The following is a 23,557-nucleotide window of genomic DNA, read 5'->3' as shown; positions in this document are numbered from 1 at the left end:
CTGCAAACTGTTAACGGTTCTGTTTATATTCTATATTTTAGGGGACACAGGTACCACATTGGTTGTATATTCTATGACAAAAGAGCTGACAGTCTTTTTGTCTGTTCTTTTGTCATAGAACATACAGTCATATACCTTGATAACTTTCAGATGAACGGTTCCTAATTTAGGGATTAAGTCCTGGCATAAGTCATAAAATGGTCACAAAGACAAAAATCTTTTTACATTTTAAATATTTATGCATTTGTTTTGTAAAATTGTGTGTTGGAACAAATATTGTTATATTTGGGAACCGTCATTTTACTAATAAACACCTGCAATATTTGACTTTCACTTCAGCTTTATTATTATTATTATTTATTGGTTATTTTGTCAAGACTTTTGTTACACATTCTATGACCTCCTCAATGACTATTTGATCTTCTTTGTGTCTCCTCTTCTCTCTGGTCTTGTCCTGTTTAATCTGTCTGGTCTGTGCCTCTGTGTGTTTGGCATGTGTACCTATGCCGTGTGCATGTGTAGGTTTGTATATTGCAGTTTATGTCTGTCTTCAGTCCTTTGGTGGTGGGGTGGGTGATATTATACCATTCATGTTTTCAAAAACGCTGACAGTACCACCTGATTGGTGCTCGTGCTAGTGGAACGTTAAAAGCACATCCGAGCGTGATCGTTGCCAGGGCCATGGATTGGCTCCCGTGTCGGTGGCACGTGAAAAGCAATATTCAAGTGTGATTGTTGCCTTACTAGCACATGCCGGTGGCACATGAAAAACAACATTTGAGCATAGTTGTTGCCGCCGGCCTGGCCCCCATGCAGGTAACACGTAAAAAAGACCTTTTGAGCATGGTCGTTGCCAGAACCGCCTGACTGGCCCTCATGCCATGGCATACAAAACACCCACTACACTCAGTGGTTGGCATTAGGAAGGGCATCCAGCTGTAGAATCTTTGCTAGATCATATTTGAGCCTGGTGCAACCTTCTGGCTCACCAGTCCGCAATCAAACCGTCCAACCCATGCCAGCATGGAAAGCAGACGTTAAATGATGATGTTTTCTGTTGAAGTTCTTTCTACTTTCTCTTGTGTGTGTGACCTCCATGATCTGTTGTGAGTGGTGCGTCAGTCCTGTTTGTGGATAAGATCTTAGCTTCTATGTTGTCTGTCACGACCCCATGTTCTAGCTTAGTGGTTCCCAGCATGGGGCCTGCAGACCCCTGGTGGTCTGTGAAGTAAGTTCAAAAATTCATATATATCATTATCATCATCATCATCATCATGGTTTAATATCCACTTTCCATGTTGGCATGAGTTGGGCAGTTTGACTGAAGACTGGCAAGCCAGGAGGCTGCACCAGGCTCCAATCCAATCTGGCAAGGTTTCTATGACTGGATGCCCTTCCTAATGCCAACCACTCTGACTCTGAGAGTGTAGTAGGTGCTTTTTTACATGTTACTGGCATGGGAGCCAGTCAGGCCGCACTGGCATCGACCACGTATTAAAATGGGTCCATGGGAAAGCTCATTTAAATATTAGATGTTGGGACCCACTGTTGTAGCTTTTTCCCCTCCTAGAATAAATGTTGAGAATTTTATGCACCTATCCTCACCTGGGTTCATGAATGTTGAGTAATAGCCGAAAGAGTACCCCTGTTTGTACCAGTGGCCAAAAAGGGGTTCTTCTGAAGAATCTCTAGAGTAATGTTTGACAGGGTTCACAGCTCTGAGATCAAGAAGAGTCTCTCCAGATTGAGCCACTACTTCTCTGTGTTGAGAGGTCACAACTCTGGTACCATGGACATGTGATTAGAATGTTGGAGGAAAACATTGCAAGACAGATTCTTCAAGCCAAGTGGTGGGAGACCTAAGGCGTGGGGATAGACCAAGAATAAGAGGGTTGGATAATATTCATAGTTTAAGTTGGTTACTTTGTTAATTTAGCCAGAAAGTGTATGGATGGCAAGTCTCTTCTCCAATAGTCATGGGCCAGTTAGTGCTTAGTGAGTGAATTTAGTTGATGGAAACTGTGTGGAATCTCATCATACATGTAAGTGTATTTATGTATGTTTGTCCTCCCACTACTTGGTAATTGGTGTTGGTTTGTTTACATCCCTGCAACTTAGTGGCTTGGCAAAAGAGAGCAATAGAATAAGTACTTGACTTGCTGTCTTCAGTTGTAGAAGTAACCTTTAAACCAGTGCCCCACAACTGGTATGCCACAGTGTAACCTGAATATAATATTCTTTTTCCTATACGTTAAGTTATGTTTTTAGTTCAGGTGTGCCGCTGAATTTTGAAAAGAATGTAAGTATACCGCAAGAGGGAAAAGGTTGCAGAGCACTGCTTTAAACAATGAAGTTATGTAAGAAAAATAACATCTACAAGCTTTTAAAAATATTTGTGAAGAATTCAATTGTAAATTGTGTGGCACAAGTCAGCATGTGTATGTATGTATGTATATGTGTGTGTGTGTGTGTGTGTGTGTGTGTGTGTGTGTGTGTGTGTGTGTGTGTGCGCGCGCGCGCGTGTATATAGATGACAGAAATAGAATCTTTGTTGTTTATCATGACCTCACCTAATTTATCTTATCTAGAAACTTGTTACGAATTCACTTAACAAGGTGTAGTCATGTACCTGACTGGAGTATTAAATAACATCCGATAGAGTCAACTTCCATTAGTTGACAACTGAAAGTAAACAGGAAAATATATTGAGCTTTTGTAGAAGTTGCTGTAGGTACAACAGAATGTATCTGTCACAAGTTTGGTGGCTCTAGTCACATATCTTCAGCATGACTTCACTAATTCTACATTCTCAGTGGCACCTGAATGAAACCTAAGCCATTTTCTGTAACCAAATTAATGTTTCTCCTCTCTCTTCTTTTGTAGAAATCACTTGTATTTTATTTGGCTTGCCTGCCTTTGTTACATGAACTGAAAAATGTTGTTAAAAGTGTCATTTGATGAATTTATATAAGTTTTATGTTCAACTCTTTTGCTATTAATCTGCTTGAAACCACACTTGGTTCTTTGACACAAACTTCCTGTTGTGATCTAAACTAAAACATTCCATCAAAATTTCCTGTTAATATATTCTAAACATTAGCTTAATAACAATAAATCATAGATACAGGCATGGCTGTGGGATTAAGAATCATGCTTCCCATTCAGGTGGTCTTGGGTTCAGTCCCACTGTATGGAACCTTAGGCAAGTGTCTTCTATTATAGCTCTGACAGACCAATGCCTTGTGAGTGGATTTGGTAGATGGAAACTGAAAGAAGCCTGTCTATATGTATGTACCTTTCTCTTGATTGTAAACAAACATCCGTCAGATGTGTGGCTCAGGGGAACCAGTATCACATTGATGATGATGTCATATATGCTATTGATGACTTTTATAACCAACAGAATGAATTCTTCACCCATGAGATGCAAGCACTTTAACGCCAATGGAAAAAGTGTAGACTACAAAGGGGACTATGCTGAAAAATAAACCTCCTTTGGTCACATTCCATGAGAGTATCTTAGTTGGCCTATGAACTTTTCAGCCAACACTCCTGTATTAATGTTCAGTTATAAAAATTAACTTTACATTAATCTGATGGGTTATCATTATCACTGTTCAATGCCTGTTCTCCCTGCTGGCATGGGTTGGACTGTTCGACAAGAGCTGGCAAGCTGCACCAAGCTCCAGTTGTCTGATTTAGCATGGTTTCTATGGCTGAATACCTTTTCTAACACCAACCATTTTAGTGTACTGGGTTCTTGTAATGTAGTATTGGCACAGGTGCCTTTGTGTGACACTATCATGGATGCTTCGATATGTCCTCCAGAACCTCTGAGCCTGCAAGACTAGGATCTTTCAGCTGAGAGTGGGATGTAGAGGACATGCTTACTTAGCTTGACAGGTCTTCCCAAACACAGCAAACCATCAGAAGTCTCAGTCCTTTGTCATCTCCTTTGTAAAGCCATTGTCCCATGTCTAACTGGATCTCCTTCCACATGTTCCCTCAAGAGTATGAAGACCGGGAAAGCCCCCGGCCCATCAGGAATCACTGCAGAGATGCTCAAAATATCTGGCAGTGTTGGCTATAGCCTAGTCACCCGTATTACGAACCAGGTGATACACGAAGGAGTCATACCCTATGACTGGTGTAGCAGCATCATAGTCAACTGCTACAAAGGTAAAGGGGACGCTTTAGATACAAATAATTACAGAGGCATCAAGCTGTTAGATCAGGTTATGAAAGTTACAGAGAGGGTCATAGCCCAACTAATTAGGGAGCGAATCAATTTAGATGAGATGCAGTTTGGGTTCGTGCCAGGTAAAAGCACTACTGATGCCTTATTTCTAGTGAGACAGTTGCAGGAGAAATACCTAGCTAAGGATAAACCTCTGTACCTGGCTTTCGTTGACATGGAGAAAGCCTTTGACAGGGTCCCCCGATCCCTTATCTGGTGGTCAATGAGGAAACTTGGGATAGAAGAATGGTTAGTGAGAGCTGTGCGAGCCATGTACAGAGATGCTGCCAGTAAGGTGAGGGTTGGAAATGAGTACAGCAATGAATTCCGGGTAGAGGTAGGGGTCCACCAAGGTTCCGTCCTCAGCCCCCTATTATTTACCATAGTCCTCCAGGCAATCACAGAGGAGTTCAAGACAGGTTGCCCCTGGGAGCTCCTCTATGCTGATGACCTTGCCCTAATTGCGGAGTCACTATCAGAACTAGAGGAGAAGTTTCAGGTGTGGAAGCAAGGTCTAGAATTGAAGGGCCTTAGAGTCAACCTAGCTAAAACCAAAATCCTAATAAGTAGGAAGGTAGATAAAACACAAACCCCTTCAGGTAGATGGCCCTGCTCAGTATGTAGAAAAGGAGTAGGTAGTAACTCTATAAGATGTACCCGGTGCAAGCTATGGACACATAAGAGGTGCAGCAACATCAAAGGCAGGTTAACTAGCAAGTTAGTTTTTGTTTGTGGCAGATGTTCAGGTGCAATAAAGACTGCAAACAAACAGGAAACAACTTCTATCTCATTCCAGGGTGAAAAACTAGAGGTAGTCGATAGCTTCCGCTATCTGGGCGACCAAGTTAGTAGTGGGGGTGGGTGCGCTGAAAGTGTAGCTGCTAGAATAAGAATAGCCTGGGCAAAGTTTAGAGAGCTCTTACCCCTGCTGGCAACAAAGGGACTCTCACTCAGAGTAAAAGGCAGACTGTATGACGCATGCGTACGAACAACCATGCTACATGGCAGTGAAACATGGGCTGTAACTGCTGAGGACATACGTAAGCTCGCAAGGAATGAAGCCAGTATGCTCCGTTGGATGTGTAATGTCAATGTGAATACCCGTCAGAGTGTAAGTATCTTGAGAGAAAAGCTGAACATTAGAAGCATCAGTTGTGGCGTGCAAGAGAGACGATTGCGCTGGTATGGACATGTGGTGAGAATGGAGGAGGATAGCTGCGTGAAAAAGTGCCACACCCTAACAGTTGAGGGAACCCGTGGAAGAGGTAGGCCCAGGAAGACCTGGGCTGAGGTGGTGAGGCAAGACCTTCGTACATTGGGCCTCACCGAGGCGATGACTACGGACCGAGACCTTTGGAAATGGGCTGTGCGTGAGAAGACCCGGCAAGCCAAGTAAGATCGTTGCCAGTGCCCCTGGACTGGTTCTTGTGCGGGTGGCACATGAGATGCACCATTTTGAGCGTGGCCGTTGCCAGTACCGCCTGACTGGCTCCTGTAGGATTTTCGAGCGAGATCGTTGCCAGTACCCCTGGACTGGCTTGTGCGGGTGGCACATAAAAGACACCATTTCGAGCGTGGCCGTTTTCGTGCGGGTGACACGTAAAAGCACCCACTACACTCTGAGTGGTTGGCGTTAGGAAGGGCATCCAGCTGTAGAAACTCTGCCAAATCAGACTGGAGCCTGGTGTTGCCATCCGGTTTCACCAGTCCTCAGTCAAATCGTCCAACCCATGCTAGCATGGAAAGCGGACGTTAAACGATGATGATGATGATGATGCAGCTGTCTTCATCCATATGCATCACACGAGCATACCAGCTTTCTTGCACACTACATCAGATGCCTTGTGTATCCAATTTTTCTCTCCAATCTCTTACACTGTCATTACCCATCCAGTGAAGCATACTGGCTTCATTTCTTTCAAACAGCCCATGCTTCACTGCCATGCAGCATAGCTGTTCGTAGACAGGCATCATAAACTCTGCCAGAGGGGCTGTTTGTTACGAATGAAGGTAGTAAGCTCTCTGAACTTTGCCCAGCTTATTCTAGCCGCTATGCCTTCAGAACTACCTCCTCCTCTGCTAACTTGGTTGCCTAAGTAACAGAAACTACTACTTCTAAGGATACCTCTGGACATTTGCGGGATTCTATTTTCTGTACATTCCTAGTGTTTCGTGTTCCTGCTCATCTGTCACGTAAAGACTACTTTAACCGTCCTGTGACAAGGCAGCACTTCTTGTGTGTCCATAACTTGCACTTGGTACACTGTATGGAGTTTCAACATTAATTAAGAGGGGTGTTACCTTGGATTAGATAGCACTACTGATGCTATCTTCACTACCAGAACTAAAGAAATTTCAGGTATAGAAGCAAGGTCTCGAAACAAAGGGTCTTTGAGTCAACTTAGCAAAGATCAAAGTATTGATAAGTAAGACAACAGACAAATTGCAGATCCCTTCAGGAAGAAACTCCATAAGGTGTATCGAGTGCAAGCTATGGACACATAAGATATGCAGTGGTATCACTGGACAACTAATGGAGAAGGTAGCCTTTACATGTGACAGATGTGTAGGTACATTAAACACCCAGAGTTTATGAAAAATAGACTCCCTCATATGCTAAGGGGGATCCCTAGAGTTAGTAGACAGTTTCCGTTACTTAGGTGACCATGTTAGTAGTGGGAGGTGGTGGTGGTTCTGAAAGCATAGCTGCTGGAATAAGAATAGACTGGACGAAGATCAGAGAACTATCTCTGTTGGTAAAGAAGAGCCTCTTCCCCCAAGTGAAAGGCAGTTTGTATTATGTTTGTATACAAACAGGTCTGCTACATGACAGTGAGACATGGGCTGTGACTACTGAGGATATGTGAAAGCTCGAAAGAAACGAAGCCTTTATGCTGTGCTAGCGTAAAAAAATGGACAGAAAATCTGAATTTACAAGGCATCAGATGTAGTGTGAAAGAGAGAAGACTGCACTGGTATGGCCATGTAATGCATATGAATGAGGATAGTTGCATCAAGAGGTGCCAATCTCTAAATGTAGAGGGAAGAGGTAGACCCAGAGCCTGAACAGCCCTTCAGCTTGTCAACTCGTCCAACCCATGTCAGCATGAAAAATGGACGTTAAATGATGATGAATTCGTGTGGCTTTGTTTCCTCTTCATTTTGCAAACCAATTCCATGCCCACCATGTATACCACGGAAGACATGGGTGTTACTCAACATGTCCATTGAGGTCACTGTCAGTTGTCTGAGGTAACCTGCAAAAGAATATAAAACAACCCTTTTGTTCATTTGACAGACTTGGTTGAGGGGCATAGGTAAAGATGATTGTTGCTGTACTACTCTGCAACAAAGCTTAAATACTCTATCATTCTCTCTGACTACCTCAATCATCTCATCAACCCATTTGTCAGCTAGAAGTATGCCCATACTACCGACATCATCATTGCTGTCGGAAGATTTTGCCTGTGAGGAACCTGGCTAAAAGCTCTCCTCCACTTTTTTGATTGCAACACACATCGATATGCCTTCGTTCAAGCATCAACAGTCTCACTAGACCTACTCTGTACTTTTATAGAGTACAATTCTGATAGATTTAAAGGTATATAAGAGGTTCATGAACATGGAAGTAGGTATAGAAGTGGATAAGGTAGAAAGTTAAGTCAGTAGAAGGGTCTGTAAGGAGCCTTGTTGCCTGAGACACATTGGACATGTATATGAGTAAAAAGAGAGAGGAAACCTATCCAAACCCCATGCTAGCAAAGAAAAACACATGAGAAACAATCATAATGGCAGGCACATATACTAAATGACACACACATATTGGATTTATGTTCAAAAACATAAAAATGAAGAGAGAACACTTGGTGAGATTTTATTTGAAACATATGTCTTTTATTGAATCAACCTTTAAATGAATAAATCTCAGCCACAGCAGCAGTGTTTCTAAGATATTTACTATTACGGAAAAAAAAAAAAAAAGTAACAAAACATAAAACTGTAGTCTTGTTGTTATGGATGTTTTGGTGAACTGAACATTTTTTGCTGATGGAAGAAACATGATTAGTTTTGGGTGTTAAGAAACGGCTTTGGTTTGTAATGGAAAGAGTGGGCAAAAGCTGTATTTTGTGGCCTCCAAAAAAGGCCAACAGTTTTCAAAATAATAATGGATTTTTAACGGTTATCAGTAATCATAGTATTAGTAATTTGTAGAAAGGTAGGGGTGAAAAAACCCAAGAGAAGTTAGATTTATAATAAATTGAACATAACTTATTTTGAGTGAATTTTTTTTTTGTGATCTATATGGAGGACCCCCCCCCCCCCCAAAAAAAAAACTTTAATTACATTAGTTAGAGTATGGTGTGTTTTGATAGAGGATATACTGGCCCTGTTAATGATAAATAAATAGCCTCTGAACATAATAATAATAATGGTTTATAAATAGTGGTAAAGTTAATTTGGAGGGAAGTTTTTATCGCATTTTAGCTTTTCTGTTTCGCTTCTGAACTAATTAATTTAATTAGAAAGCCATCTTCAGTTTTGATGAAGAAGTCAACATCACTTTCAGGAGTACAACGAATTTGTAAATAGAAATATTTTAAAGTTTCAAATCTCTGCAAGCAATGAAGATAATGTCATCTTCAAATAACAACTGGCTTGTTCTTTATTGTAACAACAGCGCTGCTGCCAACAAGCTATATTGAACCCTGTATCTAGAAGTTTGCTTCTTATCAAGCATGATAGGTTCTCCCTCCATCCACCTCTCACAAAGAGTAAATTCCTGAAACACGAATTCGAAATATGGTGGTAAACGTTTGTTTTTTTCAAGTAAAATTTAATTGAAACACAGGAACAAACTAAACAGTACTGTTTGGATTGCCAAAGAAGATTGAATGATCAATGTACCTTCTCTCATTCATTCTTGTGAGAATTGTGGATAGAATATTTAAGTACTTCAAAAACAGAATTTATGATAGATTACTGTTCATAGTAGTGGTTTCAAATTTTGGTATAAAACCAGTAATTTTGAGAGGGACGGGGTGAGTTGATTACATTAACCCACCCCCATCCCCCAGCATTCATCTGGATACTTTATTTTACTGAACCCTTGAATGATGAAAAGTAGAGTCGACCTTAGTGCCATTTGAACTTGGAACGTGAAGAGCTAGAAGTGCTATAAAACATTTTGTCTTTACGTTCTGAGTTCAAATTCCGCAGAGGTTGATTTTGCCTTTCATTCTTTCAGGGTCAACAAAAGAAGTAGCAATACATGACTTGGAGTTGATGGAATTGTTTTCTCCCCACTCCGCAAACTTGCTGGCTTCATGCCAGATTTTGAAAGCAATAATAAATATTACAATAACCCCACTCCCTCTACTGACTGCCGCAAATACTTAGATACGAAAACAATTCCTGGCAGCTCAAGAGAAAAGCTTTATCAATTCTACCAAAGAACAAAATACTGAGCAGTGTCATCATATTTAATTACTTTTAAAGCTAAAAACTAACATTTTTAACAAATATTACAGTCATTAAAAATTGACAAACATTTGGAACATACAATAAGGTTTGCTTTTCTTTGTTCCTCTTTGTAAATTTAATGAAGTACCTCTATAACAGTTGGTACAGGAGATATAAAGATCAGCTTATGCAATGTTCTTCAAGGGTTTTATTACTTGTTTCTGAGAAACAGCTTCCTTAGTGACATAGACCAGTTGTTAGCTATCTAGTCTACAAGAAAGAACAGACTAAGATGCTATTATATAGCTACATGTGCAAATGTGGCCTCTGCCCCAGATCTCGGTCAGTGACCGACTAAACCTTCACCTAATTAACAAAGGTTTAGTCCTTTAGCATTTAATCTGGCCCAAATATTTCAGTTGTTTTATGTCCAAAATTGGCCAGATCCAATCTCTCACATCTACCCTACACTGTCATTCTAAAAATAAACAGTCATATCAAAATCTCGAAGCTACGAGATAATACACGATTAATTCAAACAATGCATTTGGGTGAGTAATCTGAATGCTAAAGGCTTTTAGAGAAAGTCACAGTTCTAAGAAGATAATAGAAACAAAATAATCGCCAAAAGCTGCTGTAATCCTCCAAGAGAACCTATACAGTTTTGAATTTACTGCATTAAAAAATACAATTGGGAAAGAGATTTATTGGTTAATGGCAAGATTTTAAGCTTTGTTTCACATCTAGATGTTTCTTTTGGGGGTGAGGACCCATATGAAAAATCTTTTCTTGACAAAGGTGTTTTACTTGACATTTTTGAAGAAAGTTGGGACCCCTTCCCCTCTTGCTGAAGCAAGAATCTTTAAAATATGGCTATTTTCCTATGCAATCCACACAATATTGCTTTAACTTTAACACTCCTGCTTAAGTTGGAGCAAGTATGTTTCTGATAATAATTGTCTTTTGTATACCAAAGGAGAGAAATGAAAGGCGAGTGTGTACGTGTGTGTGTGTATATATATATATATTTGATTTTTAGCTTGGTCATCTCTGTAATAAATTATAAATCCCATTCTCTCTGTCTGTGTGTCTGTAAGTAAATGGTCAGCAGCAACATTACCTCCACACTCCATCCTACTCCCTGCCCCTTCAAGAAATCTAGAAAGGTGCTGTAGCTTTCTTATGGTCGGGTCCTCCTCATTCCTCCAGTATGGCAGAATTTTAAATAATGGGATCCTGTTAGTGTTTGTAGCTGCCATGCACACACACGCACATACATACACACATTTACACAAACATATATATATGCATGCATATATACACATACTCACACCCACATACATAGTATATGCATATATATGTGTGTTTATTTTTTTGGTGTAGGAATTGATTGAAACCAAAAGAAGATCTGAGGACAGCAGCTCTAACAGAACCAGGCAGCAATGTCACGGATGGGCAGGAAGTGGGGGTGGGGGAACTGGGTGTTTGTGTGTGTATGTATCTCCAACATTGGCACCAATTAAATTGCCTTATTACTTCTTAGGCTTTCGAGAATTGCTGCCAAGAAATAAAACCAAGAATTTACATTACGAGTATGTTTTTCTTTCACTGCATCCAAAAATTCCAAAGGAAATTCACAGAGATCTTGAAGTTTTACATCTCTTAAAAAATATGTTTTTCTTTTTCTTTCTTTTATATTTATAAATAAAATATTTGTCTGTGTTCAAATAGAGTTTGGATATTCAACATCATCATCATTTCCATTTTGATAAATTAATTATTCGCAGTCCGTCCAGTTTCGTGGCCCTTGTGTTGGCAGCTTCAGAAATTGGTGGAATGTTTTTTCAGAATGATCGAGCTTAGGCTAAAGGCAAAGACCAGCAACAGTAGCGTTGTCACCTTCGGCTGCTCGATACCGTGGAACTAAAGCTTTCTTTATTGCTCAATAAACTTTTCTCTCCAAGTAATTGCTTTGAACCAAATACAAATGGTAATGAAGGACTGCTCTTTGAGCGGCGAATATCTAGAAAAGAAGAAAAAGAAAAATGAACCAACAATGTATTAATTAGCTACTGAATAAAAACAAAACTGGTTGAGTCTATCATATATCTATCATATATCAATCACATGCTAAATAGCTAGAGCAGCTGTCTGGCTTCCGTGCCGGTGGCACGTAAATAGCACCATTTGAGCGTGATCGTTACCAGCGTCGCCTTACTGGCACTTGTGCTGGTTGCATGTGAAAAAACATTCAAGCGAGATCATTGCTAGTGCCGCTGGACCGGCTCCTGTGCAGGTGGCACATTAAATACACCATTTTGAGTGTGGCTGTTGCCAGTACTGCCTGACTAGCCCTCTTACCGGCGGCATGTAAAAGCACCCACTACATTCTTAGTGGTTGGCGTTAGGAAGGGCATCCAGCTGTAGAAACTCTGCCAGATCAGATTGGAGCCTTGTGCAGCCATCTGGTTCACCAGTCCTCAGTCAAATCGTCCAACCCATGCTAGCATGGAAAGCAGACGTTAAACGATGAAGATGTATTTATCTGTGGCGTGTGTGTGTGTGTGTGTGTATACAGAACAAAAATTTTAATTTTGGACAGAGTTACCAAAGGTTTTGTAAGTCCGACAAGCTGTCCATAAGGCTTTGGCTTTGTGGATACAAAACCTTTGGTAACTATGTCCAAAATTAAATTTTTTGTTGTAATAATCACTGCTCTATTCTTTAGAGTGTGCTTTTTTCTGATATGTTTCATTAATTAACTATATATACAGATATAGTTTGTTTTTAATCAAGTTATAGATAAAAACAAACATACCTTTATACTGAGATTGCAACACCTTAAATCTAAACACATACCTTTGTACTGATATCGCCTCCCTTTGTGGCTGTCTCGGCTGATATGTTCCTCTTTCCTCTGGCTTGTATAATGACTAGGGCTTGGACTCCTGGCACGGTGGTGGAATGAAGGAACTGCAATGTTGAAATTATAGAAATTATTATTAAAGAATTGCTTCACCCCTTGATGCAGCTGCATTCAACACCTTACAGGAAAAGTGACAACTGAGACAATTATTTTTAGCTGAATAGACTAGAATTATGTGAACTGGATACCTTGTTCAAGACACGCTTGATTTATGGCAGATTATATGGTGTATAATTTCCCTAAAAAACATGCCACATGCTTCTTTCATATTTTCCTGATCTGATAGAATCAGACTCCCCCTCCCCCATTTTAGGAGACCACCATTTATATTCCCCCAGTTCCTGTTGTGCTATTAACTGTCTGGCAAAGGAGATAACTACCTATCTATAAAATCCCGTACAGCAGGGGTGGGGAAACCCCTGCCCACGAGCCTGTTTTATTGCGTCCACAGGCTGGAATAATTGTATGTACAAAATATAAATTTTTCAATTATAAAATTTATACAATATTCATGTGCCTATTGGCAACATAGGTCACGTTTCCACTATGACTTAGACGGTTAGACTCCAACAGAAAATCGTCTGGTAACTGCCATTTGAATGGAAATTGTTTTCACTATAAAACGCATATTGCTAGGTTTGTACCACCCCCTTGAGACCCAACTACACTCTAGCTGCAAAATATAGAATACCTCATAAGTAATATAAACGTCTTAAATTCAGTGGCGGTGTTAATGAAGATGTTACACATTAATGTCTTAAACTTATCTTTATTAATGTATCTTGAATTATACATAGATATATACAAGATTTACACAGATATAAGAGTTAGAACTTGTGGATCTTTTTCTTTGGAAATTTTTGTCTGCCGTACAGCATCTCAGAATATTACAGATGTTCCCATTTACAACTGGATCACCTTCCTCGGACTAACTACTGAATTTTTTTTCATTTAGAATGGTTCATTGTGTGCAGAAATTGTAACAATATATAACAGAGACATTAAATGATGATGACGACATAAGATTTTGAAAAATCTGTTTATCAGCCTGTAGACTATTTTTACAATCACACTTTAAACTAGTCTTTAGGTGCATATACATACAGGGGGCTTCTAGTTTCTACCAACCAAATCTACTCACAAGGATCAGTTTTGACCCTTAGAAGACCCTCAAGGTGCCTTACTGTGGGATTGAACCAGAAACTACAGGAAGCAAGCTTCATACAAAGATGCAAGACACAATTCTGTTGGATTCAGTCTGCCCGAGGGACAACAGGTTTCACACTTATGTCATCGATGAATCGAAAACAATTACAAAGGTAGGAGTGTTAAAAAAAAAGAAAAAGGAGAAAGGGTTTTTTTACCTCTTCGAACAGGTTGCTGTCGTCTTTGAAGGCTGCTTTGATCAGGTTTGGCTTCTTCCATGGCCTTTTCTAATTTAGCTTTAAGGCATATGTTCTCATCTTGGACTACGTTGTACAGTTTCTTACTTGTCAGATACTGTGATATCATCTGCTTGTGCTCCTACACATCAACAGGAAACAACAGTTGAAAATGTCACCAACTAAACACTTGTAAATCTCTTAGCATGACACAAAGAAATATCACAACTGTTTAATAACCAAATGCTTAAGTATCTACTGAAATTTATGAAAGTCAATGTCACATAAAGCTTTAAAGGTACGTCTACCATCAATGTCCCCTCTAATTTTTTGCTATGGATCATTAACATCATTTAACAGCAATTTCCCATCCTGGTATGGGTTGGATGACTTGACAGGATCCAGCAAGCTACAGGGCATGCCAAGCTCCAGTGTCAACCTTGGCATGGTTTCTATGGCTGGATGCCCTTCCTAAGACCAAACATTTCACAGTATGGACTTGGTGCTTGTTTCATACCACTGGCACTAGTGAGGTTGCTAAGTAACTCACAGGCCAAAAGAGGAAAAAAGTGCATGTGTGCAAATTTTGGTTTTCTTTGCAAAGTATGTGCATATCCATGAGACTAACCATCTTTAGATAATTCCATATGTGAATTATTTTATGATCGCAGTTATGTTTCCTATCCATCATTTCATGATTAGGATTCTGTTATTTACTTTGATGTCATCAACATTTGCTAAAGCGTTCATTATTACCACTACGACTTTATCTAGTATCAGTCTTTTTTAAGAGTAATCATCATCTAACATCAGTCTTTACTAGGACTATGACTACCTAAATACCAGTCTTTTGTTAAAGCTACTCTTATTACACCATCTAATTAAAATATAGGTGAGTAACTGAATGGGTAAGAAGTTAGCTTCACAACCACATGGCTCCTGGCTTGATCCTGCTGTGTGACGTGAATTTTGTATAACAACTTAACCCATAAAGTTTTGAATGAAATTGAGAAGATGGAAACTGTATAGAATCCCATTGGGTCTATTCTATCTCTGATCCAAATAGTATAGACTTGTCACACAATCAAATTGCCCTGTTGATTCTGTTCAAGAATTACATTAATCCTTTAGCTTTCAGGATAATCTGTCAAATGTAATGCTTATTTATTCACATCGTTTTGAATTAATCATGTATTATCTCATAGCTTCGAGATTTCAATGATGTGATTGTTTATTTTAAGAATGACATTGTAGGGTAGGTGTGAGATGTTGGAATTGGCCAGTTTGAATATGAAAGAGGCAGAATATTTTGGCTGAATACGGCCTGTTTAGAGGGTTTAAAAGGTTAAGGGTACACGTGTTTGGAGTACTCAGCCACTTAACACACTGAAATTCAATGAGTAGAGAATTTGCTTGATAGAACAACTGCATCTTCATTCGTTGAAAGTGATGGAGAATCTGTCATTATACATTATATTTACCTCGTTAATTAAATGAAAATATAGAAGTGACATTTAAGCCTACCTCTGTGATTCTCTGAAGTTTTACCTCCCCCGTTGTCACCTGAGACTTTAGTTTCTGGAGATCTGCATCTTTCATTCGGATCATTATCTAAAATGAGAAATGAAAAATAACGATTATTTGATATTTGCAAAATTTACAAAAGTCCATTGGCAAGCTGGAACTCACAGCCTTTATGTTTTATGTATGCAAGATGCATAGCAAAATAGCTTCAATATATGAACAACACCTGTTCCTAGTCGCACTCAACATGCTAGCCATGTCTGTGTCAATGATTCTCAAACCAATTTTGGAAAAAAAGTAAATAATGGCCACCTCTTTGGCATGCATCATCATTTCATATCTGCTTTCCATGCTAGCATGGATTGGACGGTTTGACAGGAGCTGGCAAGTCAGAAGACTGCAGCAAAACCTGCCCGTCTGCTTTGGCAGGTTTTCTATGGTGGGATGCCCACTTTACAGAGTGTTCTGGGTGCTTTTATGCAGTGCCAGTATGGCTACTTTTTACATGGAATAAAGTCATACTGGAATGGTTTGCATAATTTGATGGGAGCTGGTGGAGCCAGAGGACTGTGCAATGCTCTCCCATCTGCTTTGACATGGGTGCTGACTGTATGCTCTTCATAACATCAATTCATCTTAAAATATGCAATGTTGGTCCTCAGAAGAAAATATCCTCAAAAATTTCTTTTAATCATTTACATCATTTTGAATAATTATTCAAGTTTTGTAAGTGAACAGGTCGCAGTTTCAAAGCAATGAAAATATTTTGACACAAATTAAATTTAGATGTTGAAGTGAAACTAACGGTTTTTGTGTCTTCTTAAATGGCTTACAAACATCTTCCACACTGCAATTGAATAATTATTGTTGAATTATTAATGGGGGAAAAAGGTAGCCACGTACCTGAGCCTCATATAGATCTTCTTCAAGAGAAGAACTTCCAGCAGGGAGACCCTTAGGACTTCGTTTCTTCATCAATTCTTTCAGTTCAGCAATTTCTCCACCCAATAAGGATTCCAAATGTTTATTACTGAAACAGGAAACAGAAGATATTTATTATGAGATCACATGACTGGAGGTATAAGGACTTTACATACATAATCCTAATCTGAGATCACATAATATAGCTGGTACTTTGTTGTTTTGGTATTTGCATGTCACAGGCGGTCGCAGGTGACCGAGGGTTAAACATCAACCCCAGCACCTTGGGGCTACACAACAATCGATCTGGTAAAAGGTAAAGGCATTTCGCTAAGTCTCTGATGACATACATGTCCTACAAAATGGTGAAAACTGATGCTGGGCATTAAACACCAACCATCTTAGAAAGAAAATAGAAAAATAAAAGACAAACAGGAATTCTATGAAATGACTCACTCATTCAAGATTTTCTCTATCTGTTCATATTGGTCTTGCTTGGATTTGGTCAGGCGTTCATCTAACATTTTGTAATCTTCACATTTACTGACATAATGCAAATTTAATGTTTTTAGTTCTTCTTGAAGTCGACTGGCTTCAAATCTGTTGAAATAAATAAACGGATATTCCACACTTTATATAATCAGTTCAGAAAATTTCTCGTCAATAACAACAACAACATAAATAAATAACAGCATATTTATTGTATGGCTGGGAGGCAAATTGGTTGGACTACTTAAGATTATAACATTGTCACAGACAACTAAATTTAAGTAGCGGATACTTTGACAAGGGACGTAACTCTTCTTGACTGAATGACTTATCTGTTCGACTTTGATATGAGGCAAGCAGCGAAAAACCTTATTTGTCATCTTTTATCTTTTGCTTGCTCCAGTCATTAGACTGCGGCCATGCCGAGGCACCGCCCTGTAGAATGTATAGTCCAATGAATAGACCCCAGTATTTTTTTTTAAAGCCTGGTACTTATAGAGATTATACACTTGTATAATCTGTCTTGCAGGATTATACATTTGTCACACATTGTCATGATGATTCTACCAGAGAATTACATTGACGGTACATGTCTCCGGAATGCTTATATGCTAATTCAATGAACAGGCAATGCAATTAATCGAACAATGGGAATACTGATCATCAAAGATGGAGATCCACCGCTTGAACGATAAATTACTATATGTAATTTCATAGTCTAAAGAATAATACGAGATGACTGTTGGCGAACGCACGACTTTACAGAATGCACAATATTGCCCACAAAGGAAGGGAGGTAACTAGGCAAATTTTTTTTTCATTCTGTTAAAAGATGTGAAATAGCAAATTGCTAGCGTTCAGTTTGTTTTAATTAATCAAATATTAAGTTTAAATGAAACAGGCTATGAGGGTCATTTCACTGAGAACTTATAATCTCACAACTAATATTCCTTCAAATTTTTTATAGTAATTTATACTGTACACTCATTTTTGTCTTTCTTCACAAAAGTATGTGTGCATCCATGCACTGATTCCATCTTGGAAATCTATGAGCACATTTTCCCCTCCTGCTCATAACTGTGAAAGACTTATCCACTGACAACAACTGACTCTAATGTTTGACTGTGAGTGAAATAACAAACAAAACATACTCGTGACGGCTGCGTATCTCATTGACGTAGTCTTCTGTATACATAGTCTTCAGAGCTTCACGGAATTGGTTCTTCTCTCTGTCAAGATCATCATCATAGGCTTTACGCATTGATTCAAGAGCTGAAATAACAAAGAATTTATTAAATACTTTTGACAACTACCATCAGACTGTAATAATGTCTCCACAAACCTGGGACTATAATTTTGCTAGCAGAACCATTAGCAAGCTCGATAAAATGCTCAGTAGCATTTCAGCCATTGTAATTACGTTCTGAGTTCAAATTCCATCAAGGTTGACTTTGGCTTTCATTTTTTCAGAGTTGATGAAATAAGTTTTAGCTGAGCACTGGAAAGGAGGGAGGTTAATCTAATCGACTTACCCCCTCCACTGAAATTGCTGGCCTTGTGCCAAAATTTGAAATCATTATTTCACTACAAAATTCACCAACAAAAACGTCTAACGTTCACTTTTCTACGCTTGCATGGGTCAGACGGAAATTTTATTGAGGTAGTTTTAGTTGGCTGATGCTAGTGCTGCCTGACTGGCACATAAAAAGCACCATTCGAGCGTGACCGATGCCTGTGCCAGTGGCATGTAGAAAGTACCTACTACACTCTCAGAGTGGCCAGTGTTAGGAAGGGCATCCAGCTGTAGAAACCAAGCCAAATCAGATTGGAGCCTGGTGCAGCCTCCTGGCTTGCCAGTCTTTAGTTAAACTGTCCAATCCATACCAGCATGGAAAGCAGATGTTAAACAACAATGTAAATTTTTCATGGCTGAATGCCCCTCCTGTCACCGACCTTCACTTGTTTCCAAATAAGGTAATATTTCTCCATGGATGAACATGTTTTTCACAGGAGACAGGAAACAAACTATACTGCTTGTATGATGGTGGCACTCATTTACAACCTGATGTGCTATCAAAACAAGCACCCCACCCACACCCATGACTTCTTTCATTTTAAAACAGGAAATTTATCTCGAAGAGCAAAGGCAGTCTTTAAGGTGAGTTGGTATCGAAAAGGTTACATATAATTTAATTATAACAGAAAATTTTGATTTATCTTAAAGCACATGAAAACGTGACATTGTATCATGAAATTTTGGATGGTATCAGGTGAATTGGAATAAAGAGTGTGAACATTAGACATTGGTCAATGGCATGATTGTCTCCCACCAACACCACTATTGCCATGTAAAGGCTTAAAATAAAAACATAACTACGTCAACAAACTGACCGGCTTTAATTTCTTTGTCTTCTTTCTCTCTGATCTGTTGTTCGTCTTCTGAAGGGTTTGCTACCGGTTGGTCTACCTAAATATCAAATGAACGAAAAAAGGATTTAACATTGCATAAGGAATAACAGAAACCTACTTGGGTACATACTCTGCATAAAAACCAAACAGTAAAGTTAATGTCATTAATGTTAATGCAATTTATGTAATTAATGTTGGTCACCAAGTTACTTAATTTTAATCAAACACCACAATGAGGAGAAATAATCATTAACTATCTCAGTGGTTCTCAAATTAGATTATATTTCAAAATGTGACAAATACTAAGTGAAATTTTAAATATGAAATCTTGCTCTACTGCACACCAGAGCTCTGAATGCAGTATGCTCATCATCATCATTATTATATATTTCATTTATTGAATTATTTTTTGTAGTATAGCCACAAAAACTATTCTGTTCCGGCCCCTTTTATCACACTTTAACCACTCAACCCATAGCACAAAGCCTTTCTCTCTCTACTGTAACCCCCATGCAGTCAAAGGAGATTTTGGTCTTGCAAGCTACATGGTAACCTCACTAGTGCTGGTACCATAAAGAAAAAGAAAAACAGCATTGAGTACACAATGTGATGTAGTTGATAGCTTTAGAAACCATGTCAAGCTGCAATGTCGATCAGTTGTCTATTTTGAGTATTTTATCTTTTTCTGTGTGTGTGTGTGTGTGTGTGTGTGTGTTGTTCATTACCACTTTAATGGGAATCTAGTAGAGATTACATGGAGGCTATTCTCATTATACCAGGAACATGGCATGATAGGATTAAATGAAACATAGCAGACTTGCTCATTGGAAAAGAGCAAGAGATATTTTAATTGAATCAGGGTTTGATGAAAAGGCATGAAAAATAAAGAGGAGTAGGAGGGGGGTGTTGTAATTACCTGGCTTGCTGGAGGAGTGGTGACATCTTCATTAGCATGTTCAAAATTACCAAGAATTGTGAAACTGACATCGGCCTCATTTATGACACCGTCTACCTTGTCTTCAGGAATCACTACTTCAGTATTCTACAAGAGACAATAATAATGTTAAGTAGATTCATAGAAATATTCATTAATTACAACAGAAAATGATAAATTTAAAAATGGCAAGGGTTGCTAAGTGATGATCAAGGTCAGATAACACACTGGAATGTTAGTAAAGGATCATTTCAACACACACACAATGTTAACACCTACTTTTCTATGTTTGCACGGGCCAGATAAAGTTTCTTGAAGTGTGTGTATGTGAAAGGTTTGAGGACATTTGCAATAAATATGTTATTTCCCTAAATTTTATAAACATAATCCCAATCTACTGCATTAAAAACCTATTTCTGCAAAATATCTCTCTTGATATATATATATATATATATATATATATATATATATACAGTTGAAATTGATAGTAAAACAAAAGATGAAAACGAGTGTATGAACAACAAGCAAGTGTATTAGTTTGACACTCGGGGGGGGGGGGGGGTAAAATGATAAAGTCTTTTATGTTTTGAGCCTAAGCTCTTTAACAGAAAGGAATAAGAGGAAATAAACAGAGAGAGAATAAAAAAACCATGTAGAGTCCAGCATGGCGATATATATATATATACTTTCGGTATGAATGGTTTTTATATGGCACCGAGTTTACAATCCTGTAAATAATAATAATAATGGTATTTTTATATAAGCTTAAAATCTTACGGCGATCACCATGCAATGACTAAGGAAAATAGTCTAATAAAGGGGCATATAAGCCCTTGACAGGAAAAAGGCTTTCCTATCTGCATGGGAGTCAAACCCACATCCCTTTGTTAATGCGACTAAGTGTGTTACCTTTACACCAGCAAATTAGCCTCCCCATTTCTGTCAAATTTAAGAACTATAGTAGTTTGCGTTTGTTTTTATGTAAACAAACTTTCTAGATGCATTCGGTGCGAATGGTTTTTTTGTATGGCGCCGAGTTTACAATCCTTTAAATAATAAATAATAATGGTATTTTTATATAAGCTTAAAGTTTATGGTGATCACTGTGCAATGACTAAGGGAAATAGACTAATAAAGGGGCATATAAGCCCTCGACAGAAAAAAAGAAGGCTTTCCTATCCACATGGGAGTTGATATATACATTACAAATAGTGTAAAACTTAACTGCAGAAATCAACCAATATTTATCATCATCATCATCATTGTTTAACGTCCGCTTTCCATGCTAGCATGGGTTGGACGATTTGACTGAGGACTGGTGAAACCAGATGGCTACGCCAGGCTCCAATCTGATCTGGCAGAGTTTCTACAGCTGGATGCCCTTCCTAACGCCAATCACTCAGAGAGTGTAGTGGGTGCTTTTACGTGCCACTGGTACGAAGGCCAGTCAGGCGGTACTGGAAATGGCCATGCTCAAAATGGTGTATTTTACGTGCCACCCACACAAGAGCCAGTTCAGGGGCACTGGCAACGATCTCGCTCGAAAATCCTTACACATGTCACAGGCACAAGTGCCAGAAAGGCGACGCTGGGCACAGGTGCCATCCTGATTTCGCTTTTATATCAGCTAGTATTATTATATAGAAGTCATATATATATATATATATATATATATATAGGCTAGCCCTGTTAACAATGTCTGTCTTAACAGACTAACCTAGAGTTAAACAATAACAGGGTTTTATGATCAAAGCAATGGAGTATCAGTCCTTTTGTGTGTGTGTGTGCATGTGTGTTTAATATTCGTTTTGGTTTCTTTGAAAATCTGAATGTTTCAGCTATTGTTGAATGCTTCTCCTTCCACTAATAGGAGGGGAAAATAACATGATTCAGGTAACTTCAAACAGAGAGAACTCTGTATATCACACACGGAATACACCAATCACCTGTCGACTGAATCTTAATACCTTTCAGTGAACAGTGTTTGTGAGTTTTATAGAATGTAAACGATATGCATTAGTTTGGGTTTTCCCTGTAACCCTTAAGCATTCAGGTTACTCTGTCAAATGTAATGCTTATTTATTCGCATTGTCTTTAATTTATCATTGATCATCTCATAGCTTTGAGGTTTCAGTGATGTGATTGTTTATTTTTAGAATGACATTGTAGGGAGGGTGTGAGAGTCCAAATCTGGCTTCTCACATAAAACAATTAGAATATTTGAGCTGGATATGACCGGTTTAAAGGAAGTGGAGAAGTTGAATTGATTGAGCATCAGATTAAATGCTTTGTGACATCTCTGGTTCTCCACATTCTGAGCTCAAATCCTGCTGAGGTACTTGATCACAGCAGAAAGTAAAAAACAAGGATCAATTAAGTACTGGGATTAATTTAATTGGCTAATTATTCCCCACAAATTTCAGACTCTGTGCCTCCTGTGTGAGAAACAATTATTTTGTCCCCACCCACCACTGGTGCTAAGCTGAAGTCCTGTCAAGACCCATTTTGCTCTTCAGCAGCTTCTTCCCCCACTAGACATAAAGGTCTCAAGTCCTAGACTCCAAAGGCTGGTTACCTGGTTTCCATGGCATGTAAGTGATCAAGATCACAACATTCCTCTTCACAAGGTTATGGTAACATGAAATGAAGCATTTTGATCTGGAACACAATTTTAAGATTGTGAGTGCAACACTGACTACTAAGCCATGTGCCTTCAACATTTCAGTATTTTGGGGGTCAGTAAAATAGATAATATTGATAAACCAAGGTTCAGTTTGAATGACAATACTAGTAGAGTATTTTTACCATTTAAAAAAAAAAAACCACTTACGGAAGAACTTTGGAGATTTTCTTGGAATTGTTCAATTTTCTGAATTAATTTACTGTCGGATATTTTTGATTTGACTTCATCAACTAAAGTCTAAAAAATAAATAAAAATATTGAATATTGTTTTGAAGTTAATTTTCAGGGACAGCTTCATTACATTAAACAGCCTAAAGACACATGACCATTTTTTCAGAAAATATAAGTCTTTAAAAAATAAATATTTAAGTCTCTCGAAAATCCACATTAAAGGCTATCTTGAAAACTGTGTCATTCATAATTTTCTTGTTTATCAACGCAAATATAATTAATGAAACAAAGTCAGTTTCATACATTTTCCTAAATGTTTAACTTTCAAACAATTTGTTTCTTTATATTTCCTTAGGCAGTGAACCATTAAGCTTTGATCTCCAGTCGACCATGACGTTGAAACAATTGAGAGCCGCAGCCC

The 23,557-nt window shown here is 38.6% G+C and overlaps 1 protein-coding gene and 1 long non-coding RNA gene across 14 annotated transcripts in view; one reads left to right on the top strand and one right to left on the bottom strand.

The window, feature by feature from the left end:
- The window catches only part of LOC149136678 (uncharacterized), a 56,111-nt gene extending 44,828 nt beyond the window's left edge, over positions 1-11,283 (top strand). For both annotated transcript variants that reach the window (XR_016241190.1, XR_016241189.1), the window contains one exon: positions 11,081-11,283. This is a non-coding gene — a long non-coding RNA (uncharacterized LOC149136678). The remainder of the gene's footprint in view (positions 1-11,080) is intronic.
- The window catches only part of LOC106876527 (uncharacterized), a 257,790-nt gene continuing 242,337 nt past the window's right edge, over positions 8,105-23,557 (bottom strand). For all 12 annotated transcript variants that reach the window (XM_089349616.1, XM_089349612.1, XM_089349613.1 and 9 more), the window contains 10 exons: positions 23,113-23,202; positions 20,265-20,390; positions 19,331-19,406; positions 18,091-18,211; positions 16,907-17,050; positions 16,433-16,559; positions 15,530-15,616; positions 13,988-14,147; positions 12,557-12,670; positions 8,105-11,720 (listed from right to left, as the gene is read on the bottom strand). In XM_089349616.1, coding sequence (XP_089205742.1) covers positions 11,593-11,720; positions 12,557-12,670; positions 13,988-14,147; positions 15,530-15,616; positions 16,433-16,559; positions 16,907-17,050; positions 18,091-18,211; positions 19,331-19,406; positions 20,265-20,390; positions 23,113-23,202 — 1,173 coding nt within the window. In that variant the 3' untranslated portion in view covers positions 8,105-11,592. The remainder of the gene's footprint in view (positions 11,721-12,556; positions 12,671-13,987; positions 14,148-15,529; positions 15,617-16,432; positions 16,560-16,906; positions 17,051-18,090; positions 18,212-19,330; positions 19,407-20,264; positions 20,391-23,112; positions 23,203-23,557) is intronic.

This window comes from Octopus bimaculoides, chromosome 3, assembly GCF_046866305.1.
Source record: "Octopus bimaculoides isolate indiv1 chromosome 3, ASM4686630v1, whole genome shotgun sequence".
In the NCBI taxonomy this organism is placed as follows: Eukaryota; Metazoa; Mollusca; class Cephalopoda; order Octopoda; family Octopodidae; genus Octopus; species Octopus bimaculoides.
The sequence above is the reverse complement of the archived record's forward strand: the minus strand, read 5'-3'. Positions and strand labels throughout refer to the sequence as shown.